Consider the following 23,755-nt stretch of genomic DNA (forward strand, 5'->3'; position numbering starts at 1 on the left):
CAGTTGATACTTATCATTTGTGAATTCTGTATTTGCAATTATACGGCTTGATAAAATTTATTTGTTACCCTAAAATCAATATTCTAGGCACTTCCACCATCATTTGGGGGCATAAATAGAATGTAAAAAACTGAATCACCCAAAATATGCATTCCCAGTTGAGGACAAAAAAGGTAATGCCTTCTTATGTTAGCTTTCAGACTACAAACAAGCATCATTTTCAAGTTCAATTTAGTGCCCCATTTTCCACATTTGGTGCAGTTGGTGATTTCGATGTATAAAATGGTATTCAAGGGGCTAAAGTTGTAGCCTAGTCTTAGAGTGCTTGACTAGCATACAAAAGGCCCTGGGCTCAAACCCCAACACTGAAAAAAGCAAAACAAAACCAAAAAACAGATGCTGAAGTGTACTGCTGAAGTGCTGTCTAGTGTTTACAACTTCAGGAATCTATAATGAGCCTTACAGAGAAAATATGTGTGTTAGACAAGCTTCATTCAGATGCATGCTGTTGGCCATATGATTCATGACTCAAATGGTATATATTATATAATGTGTCTTTGAACAGGAAAAACACATAAAACAAGGTTATTATTGAAGAGTTGATGAAAATGTACCTATAGGCATACAGGTACCTTATTCTGTATTTCTCCTGTGAGTTATGGCTCAGTATTCACTAATTCAATGTTTACAGAAATTTTATAGAAAATAACTATCACAAGTAATAAGATTTTGTACACTTTGAACATTATATTTTATTTTTAATCTCAGATCATTAGTAATTATGTTAAGTGAAAGCAAAAAAAATTGCAGAATAAATTTCTAATATTTTATGAATTATATGCATCTTTATTTTCTTGTTCTTTTGAACATCTCCAGCCCACTTACAGAACACTCAGACCTGCATAACACATTAAATCCAGTCATCTGTGATTGTTTGCCTACTCTTATGCATATAAAAACCAGTATTTTTCAAATTTAAAAATTCATATTAGAAATTATATCTTCATGCAGAAATACAGAATATTCTTTATTAACAGCATGTTAACTTACTTTATAAACTAAATATTTACACATGCATCATGTGAAACTCTACTCACATAAAAATGCTAGGGATAACAATTTGTAATAAATTGCTAAAAAAAATGTAAATGCAGACCAATATGATACTGATTAAATAACCCAGGGTACATCCATTGAATAGGATATCACATAACGTTTAATAAGAACAACAGTGGATTTGGAGACCAACTTCTAGGGTTCAAACCCTGCCACTACAACTTATTGGATATGTAATCTTAGTTATTTAACCTCTTTTTGTCTCAGTTTCTTGTGCTATAAATAAGGAAGTAATAGGACTTTGCTCATAGGGCTGTTGTGAGATTTAAAGAGTCAATACATATAAGTGCTTAGAGTAGCAGTGCTCAGGTAGTAATATTGTATATACAGTTATCTATGAAACTAGCATGAGCATCATTTGTCCTGATATGATACAATATCCAAGTTGTATTAAGAAGGTAAGGTGAAGTCCAGTAATATGCTGTCATTTGTAAAAACAAAATTTAAAAATATGTAGCTGGGAATGGTGGCCCAGACCTGTAATCTCAGCAACTCAGGAGGCTGAGGCAGGAGGATTTCAACTTGAACTTGAGTTCAAGGCCAGCCTGGGTAATTTAGTGAGAACCTGTCTCAAAAGTTTTTTTTTTTTTTTTTTTAATAAATAAATAAAAGGGCAAGGATGGGGGCTAGGGCTGTAGTTTAGTGGTAAAGCACTTGCTTAGTCCATGTGAGTCCCTGGGTTCCATTCTCAGCACTACATGAAAATAAAAAATAGATAGAATAAAGGTATTGTGAAAAAAAAATTCTAAAAAAATAAAGGGCAAGTGCTGCCCCCATCCAGCGTGGGCAACTGAACCAAAGTCACTTGTGTGAATTTGGGGTGACATGAAAAGACCACACAGACATGGAATACCTTTTCCTATGAGCTTCAGGATGGTTCCCCACCACCCCACCCTCAGGCTCCCACAAGGGGGGCAAGAGAAAGTCAGGAGAGGCTGAAGAGAGAGAGAGGGAACGCACTGGAGTTGGCTTTTATTGGGGGAGGCTGTGTCTTAGAACATTCTATCCAAAAAAGGGCAAGGGGTAGGATTATAAAGGAACAGGTGAGTGCAACTCAACTCCACTGGGTAATGCCTACTCCTGGTGCCACGCCTTATTATCCCAGCAGAGGTAAAGCCCAAGTTATTGCCGGGGTGCAATAATTGTTAGTATCTCTTGCTGGACTTAAGGAGGTGTAATTCCAGAGCAGTTCCCGACAGGCAAGGATGTAGCTAAGTGGAAGAGCATCTGTCTCACATGCACAAAGCCTTGGGTTCAATTTCCAGTAGAGGAGCAGGGGACAGGACATTATATGTATGCATGTGTATATACATGTATGCTTGTATTTATTGTGTTTGTATGTGCATATGCTAGTATCTCTTAAAGTGTACAGAAGCTGGTAATAGGTTGTTTTAAGGGAGGGAAATGAGAGGTCTGGAACATGGGAAAGAGAATTTTCACTGTCTATTACAGTGACTGACTTTTTTATACCCTCCCCCAAAATTTAGTGCCTTAAAACAATAGCAATCATGTACAATATTGCATGACTTCTGTGGGTTAGGAAGTCATAAATAGTCCGACAGATATGTCTCATCTCTACAAATATTTTAGGTTGATTTTTCAATTCTGTATGCTCTACCAGATTGTACAGTCCTTGAGGACAGAAACCACAGTTTATTCATCTCTATATCACTCCCAGGACATGGTATTGTCATAGAAAATCTTGGAAGAATAAATGGAAAAATGAGGACACATGTTCTCATTTTCTTCATGGTCCTTTTATTTTTCAATTCCTGATTCCAAGCATGCCCTCTACTTCTTAATTGACTAAGACTATGCCACAGATTGAAATTTCACAACTCTAGGAACAAAACTTCTTCTGTTTTTCAGTAGACACATGTTATCAAAGCAACTTTCCAAATAATTTTATCAACTTAGAGCACTGGTGTAGAAAACAGAGGACAGAGTCACCATTGGCAAGTACTGTGTTGAGAACAGACTTCACACACAGATGAGAGGTAAGCAAAAATTCAAGGCCTGGGGACTTACTATTATGAAATATATAATGGAGAAGGAGGGTGATGTTTATTTGGAAAAGAAAAAATTACCTCTTTAACATTTATAAGAAAGAGAGAAACAAATGCCAGACTATTCCTATGAAAAAGTAAAAATAGTATTATCCTAACAGCTAACACCGAAATTCCCTGAAGGAAATGTCTTTGGGGAAATACTTCGATTCCTTGCTTGTACTATAAAGGGAGGCCCGTAACCTCCTCCAGCACAAACCAAGGTAGCAAAAAACAAGTGCATTGTTCTCCTTGAGAAGGGAGTTATTTCTCAAAAGTAAGAATTAAGAGAGGAAGAAGGGAATCAGAAAGGGGAGAAAAGGAGATAATTAAATACTGCAACTTTTGGGTTATCTGGGTCCCCCACAGTACAAGAAGTACTTTTAAGATCAAGGATATGTCATTGATAATGTTTGCCTTCCCTTTTAATCTATAAACATCTGGTAGATTTGTGCTGCATACATCAGCCTTATGTAGTTGCTTTGAAGAAGGAAACAAAGGCCAAGGGCCTTTTATACTATGATGAGAAGTGCATCAATGAGGAGACACAAAAACCAAAGAGATCAGAAATAACCATAATAACTAAATATTCCTGAAAATTCAGAGATCAGCAGAGGGGCAGGGGACAGGACACTATATGTATGCATGTATGTATACATGTATAAAAACTTCAAACAGGAGCTGGAATCATTTTTAGCTATATGTTCAAACCCCAGAGAACATCTGTGTTAAGGTCTGTAAACAAGTCTGGATGGCGCCTGGCATTTTGCCAGAGGGAGTGGTTTGTGAAGTAACACCAGCAAGCCATTAAGTGTGGAGATTCCTTATTGGTTGACTGCTGTATCGAGTTTATGTTAATTAAGATAAGCTGTGTGGAATGTATATATACCACTCCTGTCCTACAATAAACGGCTTCCACTCCTGCTGTATCAATCTACACAAGTTGTTCGTCCCCCCCCCCCCGCCCCCCCCCCCGTTATTTTGCTGCAGCCGGACTGCGGCACATCTGAGTGACATAAAATTTCAGAAGTGTCTGTCTTGTGCAAGTAAAAGAAGAATTTAGAGTTAAAGAGATAATTTCTAAATGGTCAATACTAAAGAATTGCTTGAAATGATGATCTCACTACAGCAGTGTTCGAACTAGTCACAACCAATTAGTTGATAATAAAATCAAATTGGCAGGTCATAATCTACATTTTAATGAAATATTAAGATGGAAAGGAATAGTTCAATACTGGTAGCCACTAGGAAAATTCAAATTAAAACAATGATGAGTCAAATTAATGCCATGGTGACACATGCCTATAATCCTAGCAATTTGAGAGGATGAAGCAGAAGGATCACAAGTTTGAGGCCAAACTCAGCAAGATCCTGTCTCAAAATAAAACATACAAAGGGCTGGAGATGTAGCTCAGTAGTAAAGCAGCCCTGAATTCAATCCCCAGTATAAAAAAAAGTGATAAAACATTATATTCCACCTATTAGAACAACTAAAATTAAAACAGAGATGATACCAAATACTAATGAGGATAGATTTCTTATATATTACTGGTGGGAATGTAAAATGGTACAAACACAATAACTCTGCAAAATTGTTTGGCAATCTGTTATAAAACATACATTTACCATATGACTTAGTGATCATCCCCCTGAGCATTTATCCTAAGAAATGAAAACCTGTCCACACACATACATAAATGTATACAGTGGTTCATCATGGTTTTATTTCTTACAGCCCCAAACTGGAAACAACCAATATGCTCTTCAACAAGTGGTACATTCACATCATGAACACCACTCAGAGATAAAAACAAATGAATTATTGACACATTCAACAACTTAGATGGATCTCAAGAGCATTACATTGAGCCAGTCTCAAAAGTATATATATATACTGTTTCCATTTGTATAATGTTCTTGAAAGGAAGATGAAGAACAGATTGGTTGCCAGGGATTACTTTTGGGGGATGGAGATGTGACTAAAAAGAGCAGTAGAAGGGATTCCCATAGAGGTGATGAAATAGGTCTGTAACTGGATTGTGGTGGTGGTTATATAACTCTATACATGTGATGAAGTTGCATAGATCTTCACACATGTACAAATGAGTAAATGTAAACACTGGTGAAATCTGAAAAAAAAAAATAGCCTATAGATTGCAACAATGTCAATTCCTGGTTTAAATATTGCATTGCAGTTGTTCCCACTGGAAAGAGCTTGGAGAAGTGTACGGGGAAACATAAGAGTACTACCTTTACAACTTCCTGTGAATCTATAGTTATTTCAAAATTAAAAAAAGATTAAAATTAAAAAGCACATAAAAGGCCAGAGTGTCTCACAAACAGTAAGAGTGGGTATTATAGGGCTGGGATTATGGCTCAGTGGTAGAACGCTCACCTAGCATGTGCGAGGCCCTGGGTTCGATCCTCAGCACCACATAAAAATAAACACATAAAATAAAGGTACTGTGTCCAACTACAACTAAACAAATAAATATTTAAAAAGATAACAGGCAAAAAAAAGGGAGTGGGTATTGTTCTAGAGAAACTTTGTGCTCATGTGAGTACTAGTCAAAATGTGAAAAGTACAGAATGTACTTCTTAGGTGTAAGGGTGGTCTCTAGGTCAAAAACAGTTTGTAAACTACTGCTCTACAGCAAGCTCAGCTGACTCAAAGACCAATAGGAGCCAGGTAGACATGTAAAGAAGTTAAAATAAGCCTGGTTCGTCAAGAATGTTGTCACTCACTTACTCACATTACCTATATACCAAAGTTCTTACTATTGCTGGTAATACTTTGGTATTATAATGATATAAATATCCTTTATTTCCACAAATAAATATGTTCTTTCTCATTTTTCTTGAGACATATAATACTCTTGATCTATCTTTCTTCCATTTTCCCACTGATTTTCTTTATTATGATTAAATATACATAAGATAAAATTTACTATTTTAACCATTTTTAAGTGTACAGTTCATTGGTAGTAAGTATATTCACATTATTGGGCAACCCTCAGTTTTTCCTTTCTAGAACTTTTTCATCATCTCATGCTGATATTCTATACCATTAAATAAGAACTCCCCGTGGGCTGAGAGTGTAGCTCAGTGGTAAAATGCATGGAAAGGCCCTGGATTCCATTCCCAGCACCAGAAATAAAAAGAATTCCCCATTATCCATTCTCCCTTTCCTCAGCTGCTGAGAACCACTGTTCTAATTTCTGACTCTATGTATTTTCTTCCTACTTTTGAAAGTGAATTAGTTTATCTATCACTGAGTAACAAATAACCCCAAAATGTAGAAACATAAAACAACACAGTTTCTGGGAACAGTTTAGCTAAATAGTTTCTGGCTGGGGGTCTTTCATGACATTGCAATGGATTTGCAGACAAATATGTGAAGACTGGATTAGACCTAGAGGACCCACTTCCTAGCTTACTCATGTAGAGCTTGTTGGCAAGCCTCAGCTCTTCACTGGCTGTTGGCCAGAGACTTGAGTTCATTGCCACCTAGGCCCCTCCCTCCATAGGGGGCTCACAGCATGGCAACTGGCTTCCCCCAAAATGAGATATCAGAGAGAGACATTAAGACAGGTGAAAAGAGAGAACGTGCTGCCACCACCAAAATGGAAATTAGTCCCAGGAATGACATATTCTTTTGCCATATATCACTAGTTGCACAGTGCCACCTTGATGAAATACAGTGGGTGACTACATAGGTAGATAGGACTCACTAGAAGCCATCTCGAAGGTTGGCTCCCACAGAATTATTTCTGTATTGTAAGCAGAACACAGGCCCAAATATGATAAGTGGCAGTTGGCACTGCTTTCCATGCTGAGAAGACATTAGGAAATAGTGGTGAAGCCAATAAAGTTAAGAGGGAAAGCTGCTAATCACGATGATGCCCCTGAGAAACTACAGCTACATTGCTTCTAGATCAGTTTGTGAATTTTTCAATGTTTGAGTATTAGCTAATTTTTTTGTTATTAAATTTAATGGGGCCAAAAAAAACACATATATTAATTAGATACAGGCTGCCAGTTTGCAAACTCCCCTGCAAGAACTAGGCAAGTGATGGCAGACAGGGTGGTGCATGCCTGTAATCCCAGTGGCTCAGGAGACTGAGGCAGGAGGATGGCGAGTTTAAAGCCACCCTCAGCAATTTAGCGAGGCACTAAGCAACTCAGTGAGACCCTGTCTCTAAATAAAATACAAGATAGGGCAAGGGATGTGGCTCAGTGGTTGAGTGCCCTGAGTTCAATTCCCAGTACCAAAAAAAAAAAAAAAAAAAAAAAGAACTAGGCAAGTGGGAAAGTGGTGCAGTAGTTAAAACAAAAACAAAAATAAACAAAATCCCTCCAGTTTTGCCAATATTGTATGACTTTACCAAGTTTCAGGTTCCTACACTGTAAAGGAGAAGTTAAAAACTGCCATATCACACTATTTTGGTGAGAATTGAGTGAGAAAATACATGCACGGTCCTCAACACACAATCTGGAGCCTCAAAACTGCTCCATAGGATTAGTTGCATCATTATTGCTATTCTAGTGGCAGATGTGAAAACCGAAATAGTAATATTCTCATTCACACTGTGGCCATTAGCCACTTGGGCTACTAAGAAACTGCTAAGTTAATACACACATCTGCAGAACAGAACAATAACTACTGAGGCTGCACCTCAAGGGACTACTTTACTTTCATCATCATTTTATCTTGGACAAGCCTTTAACTACATGACCTACCAAAACAAACAAAACAAACAACAAAAACCCAGTATTTTGATGTTGCAGAAAATATAGAGGTCACAGTCTGATTTCCTTGTTTCCCAAACCTCCTTTATGTGAAAATCACAATTATTTTCAGGCTGCAAAACTGACACTCAAAAGCAATCTGTTTCACAAATGGAATAGAAACAATAGAAAGACCAGGAATGTCATCTAGGAAGACGATGTTCTACTATTTATGAGCCTATACCAGTTCCACATATGAATCATCTCTGTAAGCAGTCAAAATACTTGGCTATCCTTTCTCATTGAATGCCTCCAGTGACAGAGAACTCATCATCTCCTCCAGAGTAGATCATTGTAGTTTGATTAGGATATTTATGCATTTATTCAAAGAATGCTGATTGACCACTTAGTGTATGCCAGGCATTGTATTTGGTGCCAGGGCTATAGTGGTAAACAAGATGGATGAGGTCTTTCATTTCTTATTGCAGGATATAGAAACAAAGAAAAGAAAATATAACATTTTTGGTTATATATTGGTTAGAGGTAGAATCTATGAAGAAAAATTAAACACAGTAAAAGGATAGAGAATGACAATGGTATTGCTCTCTAAGGGTGATGAAGGAGGGTTGTCTAAGTAAAGGGATACTTAAGCATGTTTCTAAATGAAGAAGAAGGTGCATAAGATAAATATATCTACTGATGTGATTCTGCAATCTGTATATGATAGGGTAAAAATGGGAGTTCATAACCCACTTGATTCAAAGTGTGAAATATGATACATCAAGAACTATGTAATGTTTTGAACAACCAACAATAAAAATTTTAAAAATATATATATCTACCAAGATATGCATTAAAAGGACAAAGGACAAATGCAGGAGTAAATGAGTTCCTTATACCCAAAGGATATCTGGTCTGGACTCTTTCTTCCTATCCATGCATCCATAAATAGCCATAAATCTCATGGCTATTTGAGAGTTAACCATGTGCATCATATCTCCTTGTACTGGTAGCACTAATATTTACTCCAAGAAGACTCCATATCTATCCTTATTGGATTCATCTAATCACATTTTTTCCATTTCTCCACTGGATCCTGCTTTGGGACTTCCACATTTTGTCTTTTGTAATGTAATCAGCATTTTACCTACATCTCTAGTCCAATTTGATAACAATGTCAAATGGAACAAGTCTGAGGAATGAAGCCCCATGCCAATCTCCAAAGGCTCCTCTGAGATCCCCTGCATATACCAGGCTCTCATTAGTTCTACATTTCCCAGAGCACCCTTTTCAACAAAGAAAATGGAAATATAATTGGAGGTAAGTGATTCAGTTTTCTCTATATCATCCGTGAACAGCATACAGTTTGTTCCAAGCAGCAGGCTAAAATGTTGTCACATTGGAATGGGATCCCAAGCCTTAAGTAAGTTCAAGTGATGAACACTGTTGATGACACAATCATTCATCTGTGACACCAGATTTGCATTTGGAGAGACTTATTATTATACCTTCCACATCCAGAACACTGCCAGATACTTTGTACACATTTAGTAAACATTCATTTTGGTATATATGAATGTTATGGAAACTATTTGGAAAAAAATCTTCAGATGGGACCTGCGACCCTGACACCACCAGGTTATAATTTTTCTGACTCATGGGTGTTCCAGTTATCTGTAGCTATGTAACAAAACATGCTGAAACTTAGTAATTTAAAACAATTACAACAGCATTAATCGTGCTCATGAGTCTACAATTTGGTCAGGGACAGCTTGTCTCTCTTTGCTCAATGGAATCCTGACATGTGACTTTTTTCCTTGTAGATGCTTGGTTTCCTCAGAGCCTGGAGGCAAACTGAGAGGTAGTCATGCAGAACCATGTGGTCTTTGATGACATGGTCTCATGTCACACAGCCTCATTTTTTTTTTTTTTTTGTAAAAAACCTTATTGGTTCTTTTTAGTTATACACAACAATAGAATTCATTTTGACATAAACATAAAAGCATGGAATAGAATTTGTTCTAATTCAGTCCCCAGTACTTTCCCTTCCCTTCCTCCTACTCCCTGTTCCCTTCTCTCTACTCTATGATCTTTCTGCTATTTACTTATTTTTTTTTTAAGTTTTGTTTTGTAGATATACATGATGGTGAAATTCACTGTGGTATATTCATACTTGTACATGGGAAAGTTAGGTCAGATTAATTCCACTGTCTTTTCCTATCCCATCTCTCCTCCATTCCCTTCAATCACCTTTGTTTACTCCACTGATTTTATTTTAGACTTTTTTTTAACAACCCTCCCGCCCCCACCCCCACCTTATTTTGGATTAGCTTCCTCATATCAGAGAAAAAAAATTCAACCTTGGGCTTTTTGGGTCCAGCTTATTTCACTTAGCATGATACTCTGCAGTTCCATCCATTCACTTGCAAATGCTATAAAGTTATTCTTTATAGCTCCATTGTGTATAAATACCACATTTTCTTATCCAGGATGCCTGGGTTGGCTCCATAGCTTGGCTATTGTGAATTGTGCTGCTATAAACATTGATGTGGCTGCATCAATGCAGAATACTATTTTAAATCCTTTGGACAGATACTGAGGAGTGGGATAGCTGGGTCATATGGTAGTTCCATTCCTAGTTTTTTGATGAATCCCATATTGCTTTCCAGAGTGGCTGCATCAATTTGCAATCCAACCACAATATATGAGTGTATCCTTCTCTCCACATTCTTACCAACATTTATTGTTATTTGTATTCTTAATAATTGCCATTCTGACTGGAGTGAGATGAAATCTCTGTGTAGTTTTAATTTGCATTTCTCTAATTGCTAGAGATGTTGAACATTATTTTCATATATTTGTTGACCATTTGTATTTCAACTTTTGAGAAGTGTCTGTTGGTTTCCTTTGCCCATTTTTAAAAATTATTTGAATATCCTAGATATTAGTACCCTATCTAAGGAGCAGGTGGCAACGATTTTTCTCCCATTCTGTAGGCTCTCTCCTCATGCTCTTGATTGTTTCCTTTACTGTGAAGAAGCTTTTTAATTTGATGCAATCCCATTTATTCATTTCTGATTTTACTTCTTGCACTTTAGGAATCTTGTTAATGAAGTCAGTTCCTGAGCTGACATGATGGCACGTTGGGCCTATATTTTCTTCTAGCATATGAAGGATTTCTGGTCTAATTTCTCAGTCTTTGATCCACTTTGAGTTGTTTTATGCAGGGTGAAAGACTGTGTTTAAAATTCATTCTTTTACATATGCACTTCCAGTTTTCACAACACCATTTGTTAAATAGGCTATTTTTTCTCTAATGTATGTTTTTAGCACCTTTGTCTTGTATGAGGTAACTGTATTGATGTGGGTTTGTCTCTGTGTATTCTTACTTGGTTCCCTTTGGTTTTCTTGCCTGTTTTGATGCCAGTACCATGCTGTTTTTGTTACTATAGCTCTCTGTTACAATTTAAGGTCTAGGATTGTGATGCCTCCTGCTTCACTTTTCTTTGCTTCAACTAATCTGGTCTCTTATTTTTTCCAAATGAATTTCATGACTGCTTTTTCTATTTTTGTGAAGAACAACATTGGAATTTTGATGGGAATTGCATTGAATCTATATTGTGCTTTGGTAGTATGGCCATTCTGACAATACTAATTCTGCCTATCCAAGAACACAGGAGGCTTTCTACTTCTAAGGTCTTCTTCCATTTCTTTCTTTAGTGTTCCACAGTTTTTCATTTTGGAGGTCCTTTGACTCTTTTATTAGATTGATTTTTGAGGTTTTTCTTTTTAAGGCTATTGTGAATGGGATAGTTTTCCTAATAGATTTTTTCAAAAGATTAATCATTGAAGTATAGGAATGCAATTGATTTATGGGTGTGGATTTTGTATCCTGCTATTTTGCTGAATTACTTATGAGCTCTAGAAGTTTTCTAGAGTTTTTGGTCTTCTATAGGTTCATATCATGACAAACAGATAATATGAGCTCTTATTTTCCTGTTCATATCCTTTTAATTTCATAAAGCATCATTTCTGCCACATTTTCTTCCTTAGAAGAAAGTCACCATGGCCAAGCTATACTTAAGAAATGATAGGAGGGGCTGGGGATGTGGCTCAAGCGGTAGCGTGCTCGCCTGGCGTGCTTGCGGCCCGGGTTCGATCCTCAGCACCACATACAAACAAAGATGTTGTGTCCGCCGAGAACTAAAAAATAAAAATTAAAAAATTCTCTCTCTCTCTCTCTCCCACTCTCTCTTAAAAAAAAAAAAAAAAAAAAGAAAGAAATGATAGGAGAAGTGTCAAAGAATCTAGATATTTTAAAGTCACTTCCCATAGGATTAGATGAAACTAACAGATCTGTCATTGTTCTTGAGCAATGAATGCCAAAAAGGCTAGCTACTTTATAGAGATGGGTCACAGAGCTGCACTGAACAGAATACAGGTTGTTAGCAAGTTCACTAAGAACTCCTTTTGGGGGGGGGGGATTCTGCATGCTTGCTCTTTCTCCAAATGTTTGTCTCCATAGCTATATTTAGGAGATTAGATTCCTTTGTTTCCTAAATAAAGGAAAACTGGAATTGAAGTTCACCATGGATCCAAATTGGGATGATTGAATTTTTCCATACTCAGTAAGGACCTAGGAATTCACTACATGTGAAGAGTAATCAAGTACCAGTGAAACCTTCCAAAGAGTAGTAATCTCTGGATATTTTTATGTTCAAGTTTAGCAAATTCTTTAATGGTAGGCAGCAGAGACTGCTTCAGGTCTAACACTGCTTTCTTTTTCTCCAGAGTATGGCTAGTCTACATTTCCCATCCTCCCTTACAGTTTTATGAGACCATGAGACCAACTTCTGACCAAAAATAAATAAATAAATAAATAAATAAATAAATAAATAAATAAGGACAGAGAGTAATAGGGACTACTTCTAAGCCTGGTCCATAAAAATCTAGAGTAGTCCTATTAGTATAAGTAGCTAGGTATGAGCAGGGGAATGGAGGGAGATAAAGTAGGGCTAATTTTATCTTGAGTGACAAAAGATCATTCCACCCTGCCCATAAACCAGCCTCCTTCACCACCAGATACTACCTTCTAAAAACTAAAAAGAAAAAGATATAACCACCCTAAGGGAGTTTCCAACTTTAAGGCCTGCTCAGAGCACCAAGGCACTAAGCCTTGGTGAGAAACCATGGTAACCACCCCAAATACATAATATATGAGAAGGGAGGTTTCCAGACCAATATAAACACCAGCCACATGGAAAACCCCAGGACATTTACCTCTTGGAGGTGGCCTGTTCCATGTACTTCCATTTTACTTAATATTTTTGTTTTTCTATATAAACCTCTTGACTGAAATACTTTTCAAGAAGATAAGAACTAGAAAGTGATATCTCTTGCTAACAGTCCTTTATCCTTTCCTCTTTCCTCATACACTGGCTGGATGGAATGGACTTCCAGGACTTAGGAGCGCATGGTAACAAGAGAGAAGGGGCCTGGAAGCCTGAGCCACCAAGAAGGAAGCTCCCTGATCAGAAAATTAACATAGAATATTGCTGCACAGGTAGAAAATAAACTTTTATTTCCTTAAGCCACCTTGAAGTCTGCTTTTATATTTGTTTGCCAAACCAGACTGTGAAGTTTGATTTTCATTTAGGAAATGTTCACTCCCCTTCCTCTCCTACCATGACTGGAATATACTCCATGCCATTAATGACAGGCTTAGCCAGTGGAAAGTTAGCAGATATGACATGTTTTTACACTTTAACACTTCTATATTCTCCTGTTCTATAGCCCTCTGGCTGGCTTGCCATCATCCTGAGAAGAACAAGCTCCAGCTAACCCCAAGACCAGAGAATGAGACACCTTTGGCTAGGAGCCAAGCATAAGTTGACCTGCAGATATGAATGAGAATAAATGATTATTTTAAGTCACTGGGTTTTGGGGTGCTTTTTACACAGTATTTGTACATGTGTTGACCAGTACAATAATAAAGTGACCTTCTAATGGAACTGCATATTAAGCACCCACTTGGTCCCTGTTATTTATATCATTTATGCTTCATTATTTTATGGGTGAAGAAACTAAGGTGCAGGAAAATACTTGCCTAATATCACACAGGAGTTTGATATAACAAATCAATAAATCTAAGCTTTCTTCCCACTGTTCCAAACACACCGAGGGAATATGAGAAAAGTAGATAAAATAAGGCAAGGACTGAACAGAAGTTAGAATGTTTCCACCAAATCCCACTTTAATAGAGCTTGACAATACTCCTTGACAATGGAAAAAAAGAAAGTTCAAGACAAAAAAAGGAGGAGGAGGAGGAGGAAGATGACAATGGTGATGATGGTGGTAGTTACCAGCTTCACAACCCTGTGCAGCTAAATAATGGAACTTACTATTAAAGGTGTTGCACAGGGTGAAAATTCAACGTTTCTAGGGAAGATTTGAATAATTACATTATTCCACTCCTGCCACGGGCTAATAAAGACAAGAACGCTTGTAGAAATGAGGTTTTCCACATCATCTTCAAGGTTAATTCAAGGAGGAAAGCCACACCCTCCGATATAGTGTTCCTAGGAGGCCAGGCGGGAGAAGGAACAGCGTGCGCCTTCTAGGGACTCCCGGCTCCCCCCTCCTCCCTTCAGACAATGCTTGTAACAGCGTTTAAGGAGCACCCGACATAAGAAAAGGGGAAAGGGAAGGGGATTCTGGAGGGGCAAATGCAAGAGACGTGGGGCAACACGGGTGGGTAGTCGCCTGCGAGCAAGGGTTGCTGCAGCGACCGGGCACGCCCGCACCTCCACAACTACTCACTACACATAAACACACACACACACACACTCTCTCTCTCTCTCCCCCACATCCCTTCCCCCACCGCCCCCCACGCCCTTCCTGCGGGTTGAGCAGCCAATTCTCAGAGGAAGGGGTACGCAGCCCCAAAAGAAAACCCACAGGCTCAGTGCCTCCTCCCCCACCTCGAAACACAACGAGCTAGGGATCGGGGCGCGGGAAGGGCGGCGCCCAGTCCAGCCCGCGGCCCGGGAGGGCGCGGTGGGGAGTGAGCCGCCTGCACTGCCCCGCCCCTCCGGTGCCGGCACCTCCCCCGCTGCGGCGGGAGAGAGGCGGGGCGGGGCTCTGGGTATATAAGCCGAGGGGCGGGCGCCACTCTTTTGTCTCTTGCTGCAGCAACGCGAGTGGGAGCAACTGGAGATCGGTTTGGAGCAAGAATTCACGGTGAGCGCTACTCTGGGGCGGGAATCGGGCCGGGTGGGGTCAGGGCTGGTGCTACCCGTTGGAGCGCCGCGGCCGCGGTCGCAACAGGCGCCGTTCCCTGGCGGGACTCCAGAGCCCGTCGGCCACGCCCTGGGTCTTCTTCGGAGGGGGGTTCTGGACGCACCCAGAACCTCGGCTTCCGCGCTGCCGGGAACGCCCGGGAGGGAGTGCCTAGTCGAGAGGCGTCGGCGGAGAGTGCGGGGAGGGGGCGCTGGCCCCAGCCTTTGGCCAACTTCCGTGGTTTGCCCACTAGTATTGTTTTAAGAAAATGGCAGACAAGCCGGACATGGGGGAAATCGCCAGCTTCGATAAGGCCAAGCTGAAGAAAACCGAGACGCAGGAGAAGAACACCCTGCCGACCAAAGAGAGTAAGTGCGCCCCAGCCTCCGGGTCCGTGGCCTCCATGCGCAGTCCCCCTACCCGCCCTTCCCGTGCCAACCGTACCCCCACCCGGCCAATGCCCCTGGTTTGGGCGGCCCCTGCTACCTTTAAGGTTACACAAAGTGCTCTGTCTCCCCCGCCCCAAGCCTCTTAACTCCCAGACCTGGTGGGTGCCTCATTCACATCAGGTTTTGGAGTGCATCGCTTGTGGGGATTGTAAGGTGCTTCAACCCCCTGTGCCCGCTTCCCGCTCTCCGCAGCCATTGAGCAGGAAAAGCGGAGTGAAATTTCCTAAGAGCCTAGAGGATTCCCCACCCCCATCATCTCTGAGACCCCCGTCGTGATGTGGAGGAAGAGCCACCTGCAAGATGGACACGAGCCACAAGCTGCACTGTGAACCCAGGCACTCCGCGCCGATGCCACCGGCCTGTTGGTACCTGAGGGGACACCCAATCGGACTGCCAAATTCTCCGGTTTGCCCTGGGATATTATAGAAAATTATTTGTATGATTAATTAAAATAAAACACCTCGTGGCATGGCTGGCGTGGTCTGAATCTATCTTGGTTGAGTATGCGTGGGCAGTGCCGCTGCAGCAAAGTCCAATTCACTGGAGTGGAGTTATGCGGCAGAGTAAAGGAGGGGGTCCTAGAATGGGCTGGCTCTCCGAGGGACCATTTTTTAATTTTGGCTTTACCTTCTTCTCCACAAGATTTCATGGGTTCTTAGCTGCTTGGCTTTTGCTCACCACCCACGTAAAATTTAACCCCACTTTGTCTCCCGCTCTGGAAAATGCTTTCTCAAAAGAGGATCTGTTTTGATAATCTTTTAGAGTCCTACTTTTTCCCTCTGGACTCTTAATAGCTCTCATTCACACTAGAAAAAAAATTTAAACGTGATTTAAAGTCTCTGAAGAAAGGGGGGAAATACTCTATAAGAAATGTTGGAAATGGGCGAGGCCGGAGTCTCCAAAAATATTGTGAATTAAAAAAAAAAAGGTAAAGAACAAAAAGGTGGGACCTAGGGAACCAACAGCGGAAAGGAACGTTAGAAGCAATATTAGGTCCAGAACCATGGGGGGACATCTTGTCTTTTTAACTTCAGCTCAAAACCTTCCACCGAAGCATTACCAATAGAGGGAGTGCTGGCTGAGCAGTGCTGTGATTTGCAGAAAGGGTGGGAATGTGGTGGAGAGGGGGATGGAGGGAAAAGAGTGCAGGTTTCCCAGCCCGGTAAGTCACACCCTCAGGACCCACAGGGAAGGGGGCCTAAGGGAGGAGGGACCTGGGACACCCGGGCCAAAAAAACAGACTTGTGATTTCGGGGGTGGAGTGTTTTTTTTCCAAGGAGGGAGGACAGGGAGATACATTGCTTAAGAGATTTTCCTCACATTTTTGCCTGATCCCAGGGGACTGGACATGCCTGAGGGCAGTTAATTTGAATAAGGTGCTCTGCAGTCCACAAGGAATTTGAAATCTAGTGAGTGAAACAGGCAAGCCATAGCAGACCATTGTGGGGACACTAGGCCAAGGGAGTCACTTAGGAGTGACTTGATAGAATGCTGAACACATTCTCCCAACTAAAGTCTGCACTCCTTTCTGTCACTTGGACACATACCTCTCCTTCCAGGTTAACCAGAGTGGAGGATTTTTGTTAACTGATTTGGTAATTCCCATAGGATATAATAGGCAATACTGAATGCAACTGAAATATCATGCTAAAACTGAGCTGCTACCAGGACTTCCTCCTTGTTCTCTAGTTGATTCTGTTGTACCTTGACAGAGTCCCAGCATGGTGAACTTGTGCATTTTACTGTGGTTCAGGGAAGACAATAATTTCCCTCCTTGAGTCCTGTCCAAAAAGCAATCTTACAATGAGAGGAAGGAAGTACCATTAATTCACATTTGAAGCTATTGGTGGAAACACTACACAGTGTTAGCTGTCACTAAAATGACTGAAATAATTAAAAAGAGAAAAGATTTATTTGAGCACACAGTTTTAGAAATTCCTGCACATGATTGATTGGCCCTGTTGATACGGGCCTCTATGCTATGCACATGATGGTGGTAGTACATGGTAGAGCAAAATCGCTCATCTTCACCTCATGGCCAAGAAGCAAAAGAGAAAGAGGAAGAGCCAGGGGTCCCACAATGCACTTTGGCATTCTACTAGGACCCATCTCATTAAAAGTTTCTACCACATCTCTATACTATCACCTGGGGAACAGGCCTTCAACACACAGACCTCTGAGGGACATTTAGAATTCAAATCAGAGGAAAAACTATAGGTCTCAACCAGTTAAAATATTTGGATATTGGGTTGTTGATTTCTGTGAAATTCAGTAGCTGTGTTCTTGTTCAATTTAACTCAACAGCATTTTTTTGAGCACCCAGTGAGTGCCTATCACTATAGTAAGTTTGTGGAGGCTGTAAAAGATTTGTGCTAACTTACTATGAAGAAAAAGCTGGAGAGAGATAAGTAAAATACCCAGGGGTTGGGGTTGTGGCTCAGTGGCAGAGCGCTTGCCTAGCACATGTGAGGCATTGGGTTCAATCCTCTGAACCACATTAAAAAATAAATAAATAAAATAAGGGTAGTGTGTCCATCTACAACTAAAAAATACTAAAAAACCCCAAAAAAACAAAAACCAAAAAAAAAAAAAAAAAACAACCCATAGCAGGTAAACAAAGGAGAAATTAACTCTGTGATAGAAGTTTCTTAGTGGAAGAGGAAGCATTTGAATAAAGAAGTAAGAATGGGAGCAGGATTTTCTCAACAGAAGAAGCATTGCATTGTAACTCCAGAGCATGTTAAGTGAAGGGAAAAGGCAACGTTCAGTGAGAATAAAATCAGCCTTAAAATAGTCTAGAAAGATAAGTGAGTGTGTTTTATTCTGTAGATGATTGGAAGCCACTGCAGATTCTGGAAAATTAGGACAAAGTGATTTGAGATATTGGTGAGAATGTGTGTGGAAGATTCTGTGGCAAACACAGATGGTTAACTAACCAATCATTGCTACCACCACTGCTGTCACCTCTATCATCACCTCCACCATCATCACCATTAACACCACCTCTACTATCACCACCACCTCCACCATTGCTATGACTACCACCATCATCATTACCACTACCAGAGGCACTCAGGGGCACTCAACCACTGAGCCACATCCCCAGCCCTTATTTTTTTTTTTTAAATATTTTATTTAGAGACAGGGTCTTACTACAATAACACCTACCGCTCATTCCCTTCTACCCTGCCTGAGAAGACTGACCAATGAAAGACTAATTTTATTTAGATATCAGGTAGTCAATGAGCTTCAAGCAGACAAGCCCAGGGAGTGAGGCTTGATTAGGATAACTTAAGGAACCCAGGGGTTCACTGTTAGAGAAATTTGTGATAAAATTGAGTTTGGTGTTGTCAATTATTTAGGGACACTACCTACTGACAGTTCATGGACAATGACCAGAAATGCTTCATATACTGTAATACATAAGACAAACCCACACATCAAAGATTTGTCCCACGCCCTGCATGATTGTGAGTATAGTGTAATATACATATAGAAAAATATATATTGGTGTACAGTTGATTAATCTTCATAAACTGAACACACTTAGTGCCTTCTTCCAGTCACACATTCATGTATGTTCTAACAGCATATGTTTGAAAATTTTTTGTTACTGGGGATTGAACCCAGGGAGACTTTACCACTGAACTACATCCCTAGCCCTTTTTATCTTTTGAGACAGGGTCTTGCCAATTTGCTGAGGGTCTCATTTAAGTTGTTGAGGCTGGCTTTGAACTTGTGATCCTCCTGCCTTAGCTTCCAGAGTTGCTGGGATTACAGTGTGTGCCCTTGTGCCCAGCCCGTTTTTTAACTTTGTATAAATAGACCCATGACTTAACATTCATGTAGATGAAAGATTTCTTCATAATTGTATAAGTCTGGCAGCAACCAATTTTGCCCAATTTTATTATAGACTTCATTTTCCAGGATGTAAACTACTATATAAATTGAAAGATGCTTATTTTGGGTGGAGTACTGGGGATTGAACTCAGGGGGCACTCAACCACTGAGCCACATCCCCACCCCACCCCCTTTATTTGGTATTTTATTTAGAGACAGGGTCTCACTGAGTTGCTTAGCACCTGCTGTTGCTGAGGCTGGCTTAGCAGCTGGGATTATAGGTGTGTGCCACAGTTCCTGGTAGGATGCTTTTTTTTTTTTTTTTTTTTTTTAACTTACAGCTTCACTAAGAGTTGATCACCACTGCAGAAAATCGTGGCACTAATAGAAATATCTTGGTTTCTAAATTCTTTCATTGGTATCAGTGTTTATCTAAAGCTGCTGGGTCACAAAACATAGGTGAAAACATTCATCAAATGCAGACTTCTTTTTTATATGCTAGAATATCTTATTTCATATTGTGTTAGTCAGATTTTGATAGGTTATATTATGGTAACAAACAGCCCCTTGCCAAATCTCAATGGCTTATAACTACAAAGATGTATATGTTGTTTATATTACACATTAGTTGCTATTTTGCATCTGTTCCACAATTTTTCATATGGAAAGCTAAGTAAAACTGTTATTATGGCAAAGGAAAAGAGGAATACTGGAGTCATTTGATGGCTTTTCAAGCTTTTCTCAGACGTGCCACTTTCTTTCATATAACATTGGTCAAAGCAAGTTGTAAAGCAAGCCTTATCTAAATTGAGATAATGTAAGTCACAAGCCATCAGGCTGAGGTGTATAATTCTGATATAGGGAGAGCAAGAAATAATGGGGACCCATAATACAATTTGTCATATATATCGAAATGCACATACATATAATTTTTTTTTTTTTTTGGTGGTGCTGGGGATTGAACCCAGGGCCTCGTGTATGCAAGGCAAGCACTCTTCCAACTGGGCTATGTCCTCAGCCCCTTAATTTTTAATAATTATCTTTATTTCAGGTTTATATCCCAGTTAGGGTTTATAGTGATTTATATTTTTATGTGTGTGGGTAGGTTTTATCATCTTTGATTTTCATTTCAAAAAAGAGGAGTATTATGAAATATTTAATATATAATAATATGTTCATTTTAAAGGGTTGGGAACCAGTGATCTGAACCAATCTTGGTAATTCTATTACCTTAGTTAGTGATTGTCTTAAGAACCAGTGTGGACTGGGTGTAGTGGCACATGCCTTGTAATGCCAGAGGCTCAGGAGGCTGAGATAGGAGGATCAAGAGTTCAAAGTGAGCTTCAGAAACTTAGTGAGACCCTAAGCAACTCAGCAAGACCCTGTCTCTAAATATAAAAAAGGGCTGGGATGTGGCTCAGAGGTTAAGTGCCCCTGGGTTCAATCCCTGGTACCAAACAAAAAAACAAAAACCAAGTGTGGGTTTTGATTCTGTCAAAAGAGACTCAAGGGGAAACCTGCTTACTGGCTTTTTAGAAGATTGTATGTAGTGAAAACATATAAATGTCATTACGAAAGGATGTGATATTTGAATCATGACAGTTGTCTTGAAGCCATTAAGGGAAATACTAACAGGATGAGTGGGGCAATGTTGAAAAATAGAAAGAATTTGAGCACTTAGTGAGCCTGTGAGGTGTAGGGTTTCTTGAAAGTGCCCTATCTTTGAACTATTTGGTATGTGAAATAATAATTTTTTCTCATATTTAAGAAATCTGTAATGAGGTTTTCTGTTACATATAGTAAAAAATACTCTAAAAATTTGCTAGAATGAGAAGGATCCAAGTGCAGAAATACTGGTTAGTAAGATTTTTTAACAGTCCATGCAAAAAGTATAAAGGGGCTTGGGTTGTAGCTCAGTGGTAGAATGCTTGCCTAGCATGGGTGAGGCACTGGGTTCGATACTTTATTTTATTTATATATGGTGTTGAACCCATATGGGTTTTTATAAATAAAATAAAGGTATTGTGTCCATCTACAACTTAAAAAAAAAAAAAAGGTAATAAAGACTTAAATTAGGGAAAGACCTATATGTGGTGAGATGCTGGTAAATGTCTGCCCATCTGCTCAGTTCAGGCTAAAGATGAGAAGCAGTTGATGTGTATCATTTGCTGATTTTTGTGGTATGAATATTACCAATATTACCAATATTTCAAGATGTCAACCATATAATAACCGACTTGACCACTTTCTGAAAATTAAGTATTGGCTCTTTCAAGTTCCATCACACACCACTGACTATAGGAATAGGAAAGCAAGAAAGATGTAAAAGATATTTCAGAGGGAGAATTAGCAAGACTTCAGATACCTGGGCAATTATAGAAGTTGTAACAGAAAATAAAAAATTTTACTCATTTATGTGACTTCATTTCTCTGTTTGAAGTTCCAAAGCAGGATTCTAAAGCATCCAGGACATTTTCCATAAAGTACATAGGGTGAGACTCAGTACTGCCTGGAAGAGAGAAAGTTTTTCAGGTTCCCAAATAAATAATATAAATTAATTTTATGGCCAACACATTGTATAAAGAGATGATAAAATGAGATCATGAAGCCAGGCATGGTGGTACTACCTGTAATCTCAGCAGCTCAGGAGGCCGAGGCAGGAGGATCACACGTTCAAAGCCAGTTTCAGCAACTTAGCAAGACTCTGTCTCTAAATATATATATATATATATATATATATATATATATATATATACATACACACACACACACACACACACACACATATATGGCTCAGAGGTTAAGTACTCTGGGTTGAGAGAGAGAGAGAGATATCATAATAAAGTTGGTTGGTTCCTAGGGCACTGTTCCCTGAAAAGGAGAGGATGAACTTGTTAGATATCAATGTGTCATAGAATCTGTATCAGGCAAGACCTGGGAAGCCAACACTAGTGAAAATCTGTGCTAAAGCAAATGGTGGAAGTAGCAAATGGTGGAAGTAGCAAATGGTGGAAAAAGCAAATGGTGGGTTGGTGAAACCCAATGGCTAGTGAGTTAGTCAGGTTTTTATCTCTGTAACATAATACCTGAGATGAACAACTTAAAAGGAAGAAATATTTATTTTGATGTATGATTTCAGTTATGGTCAGTTGACTGCATTGCTTTGGGTCTAAAATGAGGCAGAATGCCCATGGCAGTGGGAACGTGGGAGCAGAAAAGGACTCTTACCTCTTGACACACAGGAAAGGAAGAGAGAAAAAGAGGAAAAGGAAAGAGACTCAGACAAGATATGACCTTCAAGGGCATCCCCCATTGACCTAATTATTTCAACTAGGCCCCACCTTCTCAACTTTCCACCACCTCCCAATACTATCAGCTGGGGATCAAGCCTTCCAGAGAGGAGCCTTTGAGAAACATTCCAGATTCAAACTATAACAGTTAGGGCCAGACAAACAGAAGGAACTATGGCTATTCACTATAGTAATTCCATTGCTTTTTCCATTTATTCAACTACAGTTTGTCAGGCATCTGCTAAGTCCTGGGTCTTAGGCCCAGGTCATAGCTTAGGATAAACAAATATATTCTTCTGAACCTCACTTTCTTACAGGTAAAATGAACAGAAAACCTAGATTAGTGACAAAATATGGGATTGTAGAATTCTGTTTCCTGATTTAAAACTGAAAGGACAGTGAGCTTTTTATTTTTTTAAAACTCCCTGATGAAATTCAGAAGACTAAACCTCAATGCTAACCATTCGTTCTGTAAATACCATTTAAGGCTATCAAACACCTAAACTTACTAAAGAATTTTTGTACATTATAGAGAAACACTGTTTTCTATTAAGGCAACTCTGCCAAGAAAAATGCTCACTTTTAAATCAGAGTAGTCAAAGACTAAATCTGTGGCTAAAAAGAAGCTTTTCAGCTGAGTGTGGTGGTGCACACCTGTAATCCCAGTGGTTTGGGGGGCTGAGGGAGGAGGATCACAAGTTCAAAGCCAGCCTTAGCCACTTAGGAGTCCCTAAGCAACTTCATGAGGCCCTGTCTCAAAATAAAAAATAAAAAGGGTTGGGTATGTGGCTCAGTGGTTATATGCCCCTGGGTCCAATCCCTGGTACCAAAAATACATAAATAAGTAGAAGCTTTTCTCTGAATTACATTTTTAATACAAATGTTATCACTATTTTATTTTCTGCTGCTCAGATGTCCAGGTTATTTGATCTGACTTTTTCATACAAAAAAATATCAATAATGTACACGATCTTATCATGGAGATTCTTTGGTTTGTGACCAAATTATG

At 39.5% G+C, this 23,755-nt stretch overlaps 1 protein-coding gene and 1 long non-coding RNA gene across 7 annotated transcripts in view; one reads left to right on the plus strand and one right to left on the minus strand.

Annotated features, from left to right (window-relative positions):
* LOC114099471 (uncharacterized) overlaps nt 1-23,755 on the minus strand; it is a 65,000-nt gene that overhangs the window by 1,334 nt on the left and 39,911 nt on the right. For 2 of the 5 annotated variants that reach the window (XR_003583903.2, XR_003583905.2), the window contains one exon: nt 18,419-21,965. The exons of 1 other annotated variant lie outside the window; for it this stretch is intronic. This is a non-coding gene — a long non-coding RNA (uncharacterized lncRNA). Of the gene's footprint in view, nt 1-18,418; nt 21,966-22,083; nt 22,167-23,755 lie in introns of those variants that run through there. 2 more of the 5 variants (XR_011704397.1, XR_003583904.2) reach the window with 2 other exon arrangements.
* On the plus strand, nt 15,024-16,089 carry Tmsb10 (thymosin beta 10). Of its 2 annotated transcripts, none has more exons than XM_027943800.2 (3): nt 15,024-15,128; nt 15,421-15,535; nt 15,809-16,089. In XM_027943800.2, the coding sequence occupies exons 2-3, from the start codon at nt 15,436-15,438 to the stop codon at nt 15,841-15,843; spliced, it is 135 nt and encodes a 44-aa protein (XP_027799601.1). In that variant the 5' UTR covers nt 15,024-15,128; nt 15,421-15,435; the 3' UTR covers nt 15,844-16,089. The 2 variants fall into 2 exon arrangements, with proteins under 2 accessions (XP_027799601.1, XP_027799602.1); XM_027943801.2 differs by having other exon boundaries at nt 15,034-15,128; nt 15,433-15,535.

The sequence above is a fragment of the Marmota flaviventris genome, chromosome 14, assembly GCF_047511675.1.
Source record: "Marmota flaviventris isolate mMarFla1 chromosome 14, mMarFla1.hap1, whole genome shotgun sequence".
Lineage (NCBI taxonomy): Eukaryota > Metazoa > Chordata > Mammalia > Rodentia > Sciuridae > Marmota > Marmota flaviventris.

Excerpts from the sequence above, each read along its gene's own strand:
- Tmsb10 (XM_027943800.2), top strand. The coding sequence starts at position 15,436 with ATGGCAGACAAGCCGGACATGGGGGAAATCGCCAGCTTCGATAAGGCC. Across the intron at positions 15,536-15,808 it reads CACCCTGCCGACCAAAGAGA|CCATTGAGCAGGAAAAGCGG; the intron begins GTAAGTGCGCCC and ends CGCTCTCCGCAG.